The sequence below is a fragment of the Phacochoerus africanus genome, chromosome 4, assembly GCF_016906955.1.
Source record: "Phacochoerus africanus isolate WHEZ1 chromosome 4, ROS_Pafr_v1, whole genome shotgun sequence".
Classification (NCBI taxonomy): domain Eukaryota; kingdom Metazoa; phylum Chordata; class Mammalia; order Artiodactyla; family Suidae; genus Phacochoerus; species Phacochoerus africanus.
The window spans coordinates 116,216,113-116,229,902 of record NC_062547.1 but is presented as its reverse complement, the minus strand read 5'-3'; the positions used below and the strand labels follow the sequence as shown (position 1 = coordinate 116,229,902).

The 13,790-nt window shown below is 37.1% G+C and overlaps 1 protein-coding gene across 1 annotated transcript in view; it reads left to right on the top strand.

The window, feature by feature from the left end:
• Positions 1-13,790, top strand: part of STARD4 (StAR related lipid transfer domain containing 4) — a 16,062-nt gene extending 2,272 nt beyond the window's left edge. Inside the window, exons 2-6 of the mRNA XM_047778408.1 lie at positions 4,897-5,010; positions 5,900-5,949; positions 9,649-9,775; positions 10,916-11,030; positions 12,379-13,790. Coding sequence (XP_047634364.1) covers positions 4,906-5,010; positions 5,900-5,949; positions 9,649-9,775; positions 10,916-11,030; positions 12,379-12,608 — 627 coding nt within the window. The 5' untranslated portion in view covers positions 4,897-4,905 and the 3' untranslated portion in view covers positions 12,609-13,790. The remainder of the gene's footprint in view (positions 1-4,896; positions 5,011-5,899; positions 5,950-9,648; positions 9,776-10,915; positions 11,031-12,378) is intronic.

Sequence of the window (13,790 nt, the reverse complement as noted above, 5' to 3'; positions counted from 1 at the left end):
TCTTTCCAATTAGTACGAGTGTGCTGTTATATTAGGAGAGCACCAAAATATTGATAACCCTAATACTGTTCCCCTGCCCCCCCCCCCCACCTTGGTTCTTGAGAGATGCTCTGTCTTGCTTGCACACACACACACAGATTATCAGTTTAGACAGTAACTGTTACTCATTTTTGGACTTAGTCTTGATGAAAAAAGATCCATGCAAGAGTTAACTGCCTGGCTGTATAGGCCATTGGGCTAAAAGACAGCTTTCCAAGTTTATATTTACTTTGCTTTCTTTTTTTCTACCTCCTACCCACCACACCTAAAGAGGCTCATTAATAGGAGTATTTAACATTGGAGGGGGAGCTAAAAAAGTAGAACAGAAATTAGGCAATGAGCTTGGCCAAAATATAAAAGGGCCCATAAGCCATATTAAGGAGTTTGTGCTTTATACTAACCAGTAGGATTAAATGATAACTAAGGTAAACACCTTAAAGATTCAGATTCTCATCTTTACAGGTAGTTTTTTATTGCTTACTTTTTTTATGCTAGATTTGCATAAAGATAATGTTGTCTCTGCTTTCCACTTCATCTTTTATTTCTATCAAAGAGTTTTGAAAAATAATCTTATCTTCCAGCCACAGGAATCTGGCAAGTGACTTTTGGATTTAAAGAGTGTTGTCTATGATAATGATCCCAGTAAGATAAATCAACTTTGTTCTTCACGTCCTCTCTCAGAACTTGTGCTTGCTTATTACATGCCCTTAAATAAGGTCATTGTACTGCCTATCCAGTTGGCAGTCTCTTGAGTGGAAATGAGATATATTCCTGACTGGCCAACCTTTTGAACAAGCTCATCCACATTTTGTCTATGAGTGGGATCTATACTTGTTAAACATTTTGTTATCACTTCCATAGATCCTAAGTTTGATATTACTGAATTTTTTATATATACTTTCCCATGTTTTTGAAGGGATATGGCACCCCCCCAAATACGCCACTTTGGAATAAAGGTTACTTTGAGCTGAAAGCAATTAAGAAGCAGCAAATGCAGAAGGAACTAGTTTTACTTCCACTATCTGCCTACAAGTAGAATATAAATTTCCTTTTGTGAAGGTCTTTCCTCTTCCAGGAGAATAACTGCTATCACTGGAGACAGAAAGTTGGCACTGGGATGGTCTGCACAAACACACTTTACTAAAATAGCCCTTATCTTTTGTTAGTTTCTTCCCATATACTTAGCTTCCCATAATTTACCACCCTTAGAAGCTCAAATCCCTTTCCCTTGTCATTTCTCCACAATTTATCACCCTTGTTAAAATGGTGTATAAGCCCCAGGTATAATTGCTTTTATGGGTCTCCAGTTTTTTTTTTTCTTTGAAGGCCTCTTTGCAAATAACAGTTAAAGTATTAAAATCAAATAAACTTTGTCTTTTCTTTTGTTAGTCTATCACTTTTCAATTTACTTTGCAGGTCCCAGAGACAGAACATAAGACAATAGTAGAGGGAAAATTTTTTTCCCCTTTCCTTCTATATCATTTTAATGTTTATCATGCTTAATGGCTTTTATGCTCTGCTTTGTGTTGTTTAAATTTGATTACAGCACTGATTTATTTTTGTCACCTTAATTTTTAAATTAGTGGTTGCCACTCCTGACTGGATAACAAAATGATCAGTGACGCTTTTTTTTTTTTTTTGTCTTTTTGCCATTTCTTGGGCCGCTCCAGCGGCATGTGGAGGTTCCCAGGCTAGGGGTCGAATCGGAGCTGTAGCTGCCGGCCTACGCCAGAGCCACAGCAACGCAAGATCCAAGCCGCGTCTTCAACCTACACCACAGCTCATGGCAACGCTGGATCGTCAACCCACTGAGCAAGGGCAGGGATTGAACCCGCAACCTCATGGTTCCTAGTTGGATTCATTAACTACTGCGCCACGACGGGAACTCCCAGTGACACTTTTTGAAGGACCTAGATTTTGGGGGCCTATTCAAGAACAGACCCATTTGAATCAGACTGGCTGGCTGTGGGCCATGAAAGCTAATATCCAAAGACAGCGTCACAGAAAACCAGAGGCGTACAGACATTGAAGTGGTAAAGGCAAATCTTATTCAAGAACAGTGGAAAAGAAACCTTGGTGTGAACTAGGTTCCATTCTGAATACAACAAGGGCAAGTAAGGGTATGTAGCCAAGGAGCAAGGTGGGTGTCAGTGAATGAAAAATTACTAAAGGAAACATTAGGGTAAGGAGGATTTGCCCCAAACAAACTTGACAATATTCTTGTTGAAGGCAGGCCAACGTGCTAAGATTGAGGGTGGGATAAGGAAATTTGAGGGTAGGGAATTTTCACTAAACTGACTCAATAGGATTCTAAAACTGGACTAAGGGGTCCAAGGACAAGCCTAAGAGCTAGGCCTCATCAAAAATAAGACTCAGAGGAGTCTGACAGCAGAAAGTCTTTATCAACTTCAGCAACTACTACAAATTATAACAAAGGTGATTCCCGTGTATGCATTTGTACTTGAAAACTGCATCCTTATTCCCATAGAAGTTTGAGCCTTGATGTTTCATTTAGATCTTTTCTTCATCTTTTTAATAGTAACTTGATGGTTCTGTAAATGGACAGCTTACTCCTAAAGCCTTTTACTGGAGAGTACCATAGCACCAAAAGGAGAGAAGTTAAGACCAAATAATTCATGTTTTGAAGCAAACACACTTCAACAGATATTAAGGGCCTACTGTGTTCCAGGAAGTATTCTAGTTGGTGGGGATGTAGTAGAGAGAAAGGCAGACATGAGACCACTCCTCTTTTAGTTGGGGACATGGTGATCAAAGTAGAATATAGTACATCAATAAAGAAACAAGTTAATTTCACATAGTGATGCACTGAGAAGAAAATAAAAGAAGGGTATAATAGTGATTTGGGGAAGGTTGTACTAAGGACAGGAGGTTTAAACTAAATTGTTATTACAAGTTGTTATGTGTCGTGCTCAGATTTAGGATCTACTAATCCAGGCAGAAAAATAATAGCAAGTTATTAATGACAAGTTATTTAAGGGACAGAAAGCAAATCAAACCAGTAGAACAAGAATATTGTAGGCAATGGTATGTGAAGAATCTATCAGTTCCTATTAGGGATGATGCCAAGGCTTTTGACTTTGAGCAACTGGCTCAATTATCATTCTAATAGTGGAATTATTAAGATGAGGAAGTGCCGGGCCAGCTCAGCAGGATGGGGCTGAAGAACGGGTGCTGTGAAACTTAAGGAAAAAAAGTTAACATAAAACAAGACACAGAGACATTTATCTTAAGTAAAGGTGGGAACCGGGGGACTCAAGGTTTCAGGGACCAAGAGCGCCCTGCCTCAAGAAACCACACTGCTTTTATTGTGCTCTTTAGATGAGATCAAGTGAGGAGTGGCTATGGGTGGATGATATAGGGTTTGTTTACTATTATATAAGTTCTTTTACTATTTAAAAAGCCACTTAGGTGGTAAAGGGTTAAGCTCTTACTCTGACCTCTAGGCACATAACAGTTCTTAAGCTTAAGTCACTTATGCCTTTAGGTCTTTGTTCTTAAGCTTAAGTCATTTTACCAGTACTGCCACTGTTTTTCAAAGCAGGAAGATGGGATAAAGTAAAGGACAAGATGGAGTTTTCAAGGAAACATGTCTTGCAACAAGGAAGACTGAGGCAAATTAAAGGAGGCCTGGGGAAGCAAGAGATGCCTATTAGTAAAGAAGCTCTAAATCGGCTTCTGGACCTGGGACTTTGGATCCTTGTGTTTGTGTGTCCTTGTCTGTCTCTGTCCCTCTCTCTGGTCTGTCTCTGTCCCTCTCTTTTTCCCTCTCTTCCTCTTCTTTCCCCCTGGGCCTTCCACCCATCAGCCTCAGGATCACCAGATGCTGATGATCAGGATCATATATCTCTGTATGTTGGATCAGAAGCTCCCAGAGCGATTATTCTAAAAGAGACATACAGGGGCTGCATGGACTTTTCTAGCCTGGGTGTGGAAGTCATGCAGTGTCACAGACTCCACCTCTTGATGACAAGTATGTCAAAGAATTTGCAGCAGTATTTTAAAATGATTATATTTAGAATCCCTCATTTTATTAAGTTTATTATCTTTCAAGGTTAGTAATCATTTCCCTTTAGAAGTACTGTTGAACTTAGCTTATCTTTGGAATTATTAATGATATAGTACTTTCCTCTTTATATAGTTAAGATTATTGCCTTAAAATTAAAAACCACCTGTTTATGCTGTGCTGGTGGTTCTAAAGTCTTCCTGTCACCTCCTTGGTTACACAGATACCTCACTGAATCCTCTGACACTTCATCAAGTGAAATAAAATATTGACGACAGTAGAGTTCTTCAAACTTTTAAAATTCCTCAGAAGTCTGGCGATGTATCCTTACAGGATGTTAGAAGAGGTTTCCAACTGTGGTTGCCATTTGTCTGCTTTAATGAGTTCTATATGTGTTGGATTGTAAAATAAAAATTTTTCAATGGCTGAAGCTCTAAGGATTAGGAGTTTATGCCATGTATGTTATTTTTATATTTTGGAAAGAGCAGTATTTTTTTTTTTCTTTAACTCATCTGGAGCTTTATAGTTTATTCCTTTTTGTTAGATTCTACTAGAAGGGGAAATAGGGTTTTATTTTAGTTTTTATATGAGTGATTTTAATAACTCAAGATATGTGTTTCTGATCCCTATGTGTTCCACACCTTGGAAGCTTTTAGAAAAAAAACCTATGCCTAGGTCCTACCATCAGAGATTTTGATTAGTTGATTTGAGGTGGGATGCAGGTATCTTTTACAGCCCCTCAGGTGATTCTATTTTGAAGCCAGATTTAGACTCCCTGGCCTACTGCATCTAATGCTGGTATTTGCTGATGCTGATCTTACTCTTTGTTACAGGAAAAACAAATGGAAGGCCTGCCTGATGCAGCTGTTTTGGCGACTAGACTTAAAAACACTCTCCTCCAATACCATAGCATTGAAGATGATAAGTGGCGAGTTGCTAAGAAAATGGTAAATTAATTAAATTACTTCTATTTGGGGTATATCTTCTGTGTAATGAAAAAATATGGTCTGTACTTTAGATGGATGTGCAGGATAGATAATTGTGCTAATAAAATTGGTGTTTCACATCTCACAAAGGAAGAAACGTAGTAATCCTGCACTTTCATTTGTTCTTCAGATATTGGACATGAGAGTGTACTCATGGTAACAAGATTCCAAAGAGCAGCCTCTCACGTCAATAAATAAAATGTGTCATTGTCAATTTAAGGAAGTATAGAGATAGTGTGAAATAGTTTCACATGTTTTAACAAGTCTGTGGAGATGGCCAGTTAGTATTCTTTTTTACCAGTATGACTTGCCCAAACCAACAATATAACTGAGCATTGACAGAGCCAATCCTAGAGCCCAGGACTCTTCCAGTTAAGTGCTCTAGCTATTCTGATATTCCAAATTTCCTGGGAAATGGTCTGGAAAAAATGTAGGGACTGATTCAAGGTGGCACTATCATAATAGATGTGAGTGGTTTAATTTAAAAAAGAGATATGAGTAAGTTCAGAATGAAATATTGAACATTTCTATTATCTTACTCTAAATCTGGTAGTAACAGTAAATAGATGAAATTGGAATGAGGCAAATAATAATGGCCAATAAAATAGGGCCATCACTAATCTTAACAGTGTTTGGGTATCATTGAGCTACTGAAAAATATTTCTTGGAGGTCTTTAAGTAAGAAATGATTTACCTGATGGTATAAATGACTTATGTATTTCTTTGAATATCAACTTAAAGTTTTTATCTTCATGCAAAAGCTAATAATCTAGGTTTTATGAAGTTATCAGTTTTATATCTAGGTTTCCACCTATGTAATTATCACTATACACTGTTTTTATTTTTCTAGAAAGATGTAACAATTTGGAGGAAGCCTTCAGAAGAATTCAATGGACATCTGTAAGTAAATTCTTGTAGTTTTATATAGCCCTTAAGACACTGCTAAACTTTAAGTGTATATACAAATGATCACTATATGATCATTGCTAGTAACATTTGGCTTTTGCTTTTAAGATTTTAAACTTTCTGAGGGCAAATTATGTTATGAATTCAGAGCCTTTAAAATGCCTAGATCCCTGGTGGACTGAAGGGATCAGTTGGTGGTGAGGGGATCATAAATAATAATATTGAATGGTTGAGAAAATTTTAATTTCTTATCATGGTGTATAAGATCCCTCTAGCAAAAAACAAACAAACAAACAAAAAAACAAACTGGAGTTCCCGTTGTGGCACAGTGGAAACAAATCTGACTAGGAACCATGAGGTTGTGGGTTCAATCCCTGGCCTCACTCAGTGGGTTGGAGATCCAGCATTGCCATGAGCTGTGGTATAGGTTGCAGACCCAATTCGGACCCTGCATGCCGTGTCTGTGGTGTAGGCCAGCAGCTATAGCTCCGAACAGACCCCTAGCCTGGGAACCTCCATGTGCTGAGGGTGTTGCCCTTAAAAAGACAAAAGGCCAAAAAAAAAAAAAAATCCTTCTAGTATTCTGTCTGTATTTACTCAGTGCAATAGCATTTATTTTGAAGAAATCATCAGGAAGATAATAGTTATATAAGTAGTTGTCTCCTCCATCACAGCATTACTAATTAATATTAATAATTACAAACAACCTAAATAACCAATAGTTGGGAAATGGTTAAATTATAAAGCATGCTATTTTATAGTCTTTAAAAACCATTATTTTCAGATATTATTTAAAAACATAAGAAAATGCTCAAGATATCATGTAAAGTAAATAAAGCAGAATACTAAACTGTAGCACAATCTTGGGTTGACTTTAAATATATTTTTTATATATTAAAATGCTTTTGTTTAACACAAAATGTGTACCTCTAGATGGCATTTTTATGTATGATTTTCATTTGATTTTTGGTTTTTGCATATAGTTGAACATAAGTTATGCCTTTAACCAGTTTTAAAAAAATTGTTTTTTACAGTCAGTGGAGATAGTTGCCTTGTGAAGCTGGAGTGAAATATTCACATCTTTTGGGACTTGGCACTTTTTAAGATGAAACTTTTTTTTTCCATCTTTTTGATATTTCTTGGGCTGCTCCTGCGGCTTATGGAGGTTCCCAGGCTAGGGGTCGAATCGGAGCTTTAGCCACCGGCCTACGCCAGAGCCACAGCAACGCAGGATCTGAGCCGTGTCTGCAACTTTCACCGCAGCTCATGGCAACGCTGGATCGTTAACCCACTGAGCAAGGGCAGGGACCGAACCCGCAACCTCATGGTTCCTAGTTGGATTTGTTAACCACTGCCCCACGACAGGAACTCCTAAAATAAAACTTCTGACTTGCACTTACTGTATACAGAGTGTTTCGAAGAGTATTACCAAAGATAGCATTTCCAGAAAGATAAGATCTATGATTTTTTTTTTGCTTTTTTTTTGGGGGGGGCGGGGCGCACCCGCAGCATATGGAGTTTCCCAGGCTAGGGGTCAAATTGGAGCTGCAGCTGCCGGCCTGTGCCACAGCACAGCAACGCTAGATCTGAGTCGCGTCTGTGACCTACACCACAGCTCATGGCAACGACAGATCCTTAACCCACTGAGTGAGGCCAGGCAGGGATTGAACCCACAACCTCATGGCTCCTAGTCAGATTTGATTCCGCTGAGCCACGATGGAAACTCTGAATCCCATATTTCTAATGTGGGTGCCTGAATTAATTTGTAGTACTGGTTCCTAATACCGCCCCCCCCAACTACCCCCACAGACATCCCAAGTTAGAGAACACAAGCAGGAAAGAGCAGATTTAGGATGGATAGATAATATTAAAGCTTAAGCTTGAGATACTTACAAAATGATTAAAAAAAAAGCTACAGATGCTTAAAAAAAAAAAGAAACAAAGACCTGGCAAAATAATGATATAGAGTTAAAGCCAATCTATCTTCCTTTTCTTCTCTTTCCTCCCAGAGGTAATTACTGTTTTGAAGCTGTGTGTATTATTCCTATTTCAAACTTTGACCATATGTGTGTTTCTTTTAGTAATTTGATTTATTTTTTCCATTCAATATTATGTTTTCAAGATGTACCCATGATGTTACATGTTGATCTGCTCTTTCACTTCTATATTCATATACTACAGTGTGTTTATCTGCTTGCAGATTTGCCTCCTGATAAATTTTTAGGTTGTTGTCAATTCTTCTCTATAAAGTGCAGTGTGACAGTAAACTTCTTGGTACATGTCTCCTTCTAGGCACATGTATACTTTTCCTGGGTATGTGCCCATGTCTTAGGGATGTACATCATCCAGCTTTACTAAACATTGCCAAGTTGCTCTCTGACATGGTAATAGTACTTGGAGAGTTGTCATTCCCTTCCATTCAATACTTGTTACTACATTCTTTTTTTTTTGTCTTTTTATGGCTACACCCACAGCATATGGAGGTTCCCAGGCTAGGGGTTGAATTGGAGCTATAGCAGGCAGCCTACACCACAGCTACAGCAACGCCTGATCCGAGCTGTGTCTGCGACCTACACCACATGTCACAGCAACGCTGGATCCTTAACCCACTGAGCAAGGCCAGGGATTGAACCTGCGTCCTCATGGATGCCAGTCAGATTCGTTTCCTCTGAGCCATGAAGGGAACTCCTGTTAGTACGTTTTTCATCTCTGCCAGTCTTAGGGATAGGAGGTGGTATCTTGCTAGTCATGACTTAATTATGAGTGAAATTGAGCATCTTTCCTAAGTTTATTGACATTTCAGGTCAATCTTGTTCTTTGCCCATCATTTCTTTGGATTGTCTTTTTCTCATTGGTTCATAGGAATTAATCATATATCTGCTATAGTAAGTATGTGTCTGTTTATATGTGTTGCACTTATCTTCCTGTCTGTAGCTACTTTTTAAAGAAACTACTTATTCTATCACTTGTCATATGCAAGCTTTTAATTTTAACCATCTTGTGTTATTTGTGTTTTTGTGTGTTTTAAGTATTCAAGTAATCTCCCTGTATCCTGAGGTCAAAAGGTTATTTGAATATTTGTCTCATAGTTTAAAAATTTTAAATTCTACATAGTCATCTATAGTCTATCAGGAATTGTTTTGAATAATGTGAAGTAAGAATATAGTTTTTATTTTCTGTTAGGATAACTATTGAATCCAAATACCATTTATAGGTAATGCCACCTTTGAAATATATCAAGTTCTGGTATTATTGATGAGTCAATTCTGGGTTTTCTATTCCTGGGTGGCCTATTTTTCTGTTCCTAATAAAAAGTTTTTAAAAGTCAGGGTAAAAATATGTGTATACTAATAATGCGTTAGAGCATAATTGCGAAAAGAACAGCATACAAAATAAATAGAAGCTTTATAGTGTTCGATAGACTGTTTTTGTCTACACCATAATATGAAGGTACTTTACTATGTTCATGATAATGCACAAGATAGCCTTCATATCTCTTATCAGATTTGAGGACAAAGCGTACATTCTGATGAAATAATTGATAGAACCTAATTTATTAGAAGAGATGTTGGGATTTACTCTTTTAAAAAAATCTTCATTAGAGTTTACTTTTTTGAATTGAGCTCTGAACTGTGAGAGCATGCTGAAAATTTCCATTCTAATAGCTTTTGACTTTTATATTTCTTCCTCCAGCTTCAAAGCCCAAGGTGTTATAGATGATGTTGTCAATAATGTAATAGACCATATACGACCAGGTCCCTGTCGCTTGGATTGGGACAGCTTAATGACCTCGCTGGATATTTTAGAGCACTTTGAAGAGGTATTTGTTTAGGAATGTCACTTCAGATTGTGTGTGTGTGTGTGTGTGTGTACGAGCATGCACATGTGAACATGTGTAGACACTTGTATTTATTATATTCATTGTTTTGAGAATAAGTTGTCATGGCAAAAATCTCACAAGGCTATCCTTACTGCCTTTTAAAAAGCTTGAGTTTCCTCATATTAACCAATGAACATTAGAACTAACTTTGTTTTCTGTAGTAGCTCTACCCTTGCTGCTTAAGAAAATCATTAGTGTCTTTTTTTTTTTTTTCTTTTTAGGGCAGCACTTGCAGCATATGGAAATTCCCAGGCTAGGCATTGAATCGGAGCCAACAGCTACACCACAGCAACACAGCAACACAGGATCCTAGCCGCATCTGTGACCTACACCACAGCTAATGGCAATGCTGGATCCTTAACCCACTGAGTGAGGCCAGGGATCGAACCTGCATCCTCATGGATCCTACTCGGGATGGTTAACTGCTGAGCCACGAAGGGAACTCCCATTAGTGTCTTTAATTGTAAAACTTTAACTGAGGTTCTGAAATCTAAAATTCCTAAAATACCACCATCATATTCAGGTTTCTAGGTAATTTTGTATGTGGGCTTTCCATTAATATTCAGCCAAAATCACAATGCAGAGTACTAACTACTATATGACCAGGGCATGCCACTGTGCTGGAAAACCAGAATCAAAGATTAAAATGCTACCTTAGACATTAGAGAATTAGCTAACCAAATGGATTTCTTTTTCTATTTTTATTAATTCATTTCTTGCCATGTTTGAATTTCTTTATTGACATAGTTGATGTTTTAGCCAAAGTATTTATATTTATCTTATAAACCCATAGTCTATACTCCCTAGTTTGATTTTTATCATATAGGATAAAAGATGACTCTGTTAAAAGAGGTTTGAATATGGGAAACTTACTGCATTTTGTTGTATATCCTCTTATGTCCATACAGTAGCAATGAGATTTAGAATAGAGATCTCAACCTGTCAGAATCACTGTAAGAAATGTGATTAATAATAATACATTTAAGTGAGTATTAATTTTTACTAAAGATTAACTTACCAAATGTGAGTCTCTGTATGTGTTTCGCATAGTACGAACACCTGCTACCTGTTCTCTTTCAGAATTGCTGTGTGATGCGTTACACTACTGCTGGTCAGCTTTGGAATATAATTTCCCCAAGAGAGTTTGTTGACTTCTCCTATACTGTGGGCTATGAAGAAGGGCTTTTATCCTGTGGTAATACTCAAAACCTTATATTTTCTTTCAGTTTTGTTTTAAATATTTGACTCTTCTAGGCTGGATGTTCCTTTCAACACAAAATATATTTTTAACCTTCATAGTTATTTTATAATCCCTAAAGTAAATGCCCAATGCTAGGAATTAACAGTATCGAGAATGGTTTTTGCAATCTTTCTAATAAGTTTTTATTCCCACTTACATAGTAATCCTACAAGTCACAGCTAACAAATATGGATCACATCATTGCCTCTAAGAAAGGGATCTAGTCAGTGGATTTCCTTTTAAGTTACTCTCAAGAAACAGCTTTTTAGTCATAAACTTAGAAGAAAGGCTTGGTATGTGTTAGAATATTTTTCCTTCCTTACATAGTAATCCTACAAGTCACAGCTAACAAATATGGATCACATCATTGCCTCTAAGAAAGGGATCTAGTCAGTGGATTTCCTTTTAAGTTACTCTCAAGAAACAGCTTTTTAGTCGTAAACTTAGAAGAAAGGCTTGGTATGTGTTAGAATATTTTTCCTTCCTTGATCTGTGTAATATTTTTGTTTTCAAAATTAAAAGTATTGTTATTAGAAGGCTTCTACTTTCTAAAATATATAATAGGTAAATTAATTCTTTGTATGTATAGTCTATATTCGAGTTGGCAGTTGTAGGTAAACATCTACTTGTTTATTCTTAACCAGCCAGAACCAAAGTTGGATATAGTAGTGCCTGTGGGGACTAGTGGTGATACCATAGTGTGATCACTGGCACCTAGAGGCCTGGCTGCTACAGTGAAGATTCATAGTTTCCAGGGAGTTACCAAGATGACGTGATGCCATCTGTTATGAAGGAATTAGAACTTTCCCCATTACATATATACCAGCCTCTGTCGGAATTTCACTTGGCAATTATCTTTTTCATTCTTCCACGATCATTCTTGGGGCTTAATTCTCATCTACATGGACAAGAAGAAAAATATTTAAACAAGAAAACTGATAATATTCTTTTTTTTTTATTTTTATTTTTTTGTCTTTTTGCCTTTTCTAGGGCCACTCCACAGCATATGGAGATTCCCAGGCTATTGGTCTAATCAGAGTTATAGCCACTGGCCTACACCACAGCCACAGCAATGCGGAATTCGAGTCGCATCTGCAACCTATAACCACAGCTCACGGCAACGTGGGATCCTTAACCCACTGAGCAAGGCCAGGGATCAAACCTGCAACCTCATGGTTCCTAGTCGGAATCGTTAACCACTGAGCCACGACGGGAACTCCAAATCTGATAATATTCTTTAATGAGGGTTTTAGACAAATGTCAATCATTGTTGTTAATTGTGTTATTTTAAATTGCCTTGTAGGGATAAGTCTTGACTGGAGTGAAAAGAGGTCAGAATTTGTTCGTGGATATAACCATCCCTGTGGTTGGTTTTGTGTTCCTCTTAAAGACAATCCTAACCGGAGTCTTTTGACTGGCTATATTCAGACGGATCTGCGTGGAATGATACCCCAGTCTGCAGTAGATACAGCCATGGCAAGCACTTTAATCAACTTCTATGGTGATTTACAAAAAGCCTTACAGAAGACATAATATGTTTAAACTTATGATTTTATGTCCCCTGAATCAACTCTGTCTCAGCTGTATGGCCTGTAAAAATCATCCATTCCTCTTCTACATAGCCTGTAGAAAAATTTGAAATTTTTTGGTTTATTTTATTCCTAAAGTAAATAGCCATCTAAGAGGGGCATTTCAGTTTTTCTAGACAGTTACATGCACACTGTTTGGTGTGACATTGTGTCTAGGAATGGAGAGTATGACAGAAATCCACCAAGAAGTAGATAAAGAGTTTTTTGACCCAAACTCGAGTAGTGCCTCAGTATGAATATATTGGCTACTTAGAAATGAGAGAAAGCCAAGATTCATGCTGATAGGGTAAAAATCACCTATTTTATAGCTTTATGAACATTCTGTAAAAGTTTTCTAATTTTTTGGAAGTTAAATATTAATGTTTTACTTTCAGTATGCTCTATCAGTTTAACAGTATCTTGGACCAAAAGAAAAAAGCTTTTCTCTATACTTCATAAAAATGAACTTCATTGTCAATTGACTTGTATTACTTTAAGTATTTCAGGTCAGAAATAAGAAAGGAATAGATATCATAGTAAAATGAAGTTCAGTTTTGAAAACTAGATAGCATTATTTTGTAGATATCTTTAAAAATGTATTTATATCTTTATGTGCATTTACTTTGAGAGTCTTAAAAACATTTATGCATGAATAAGTGCATAAAACTGCCAGATATGTGCTGGGACACCATATTGACTGGGCAGTATTATAGGTAGTGTGAAATGGGTGGTGGAATCCATTACTGACCAATAGAGAATTATCTTTCTAAAAAGTCAAATTCAGTGAATGTTTTGTACGTTTCAGTCTTAAGTGTCACTCAGCTCATAAAGAATTACTATGTTGTAATCATTCACAGTTGTGATGTAACTTTAGTCTAGAACTATAACAAATGCATTCATAGATTTATCCAAATGCCTGGATGGGTCATTTTATAACTATAGAGTGGACTGTATATGATATGTCCCTTGATTCTGTGGCTGCCTTAAATGAACATTCCTTAATGATTTTAACATTCCACATGATATTTGGCTTTTGAACTATCTAGCTGGTTTACACCTAAGATGAGAACTTGAGGGAACTCAAGTGTGTCCGTTCAAATTTTTGTCTGTATTTATGATTGTGTACATGCACACATCTTGAAATCTA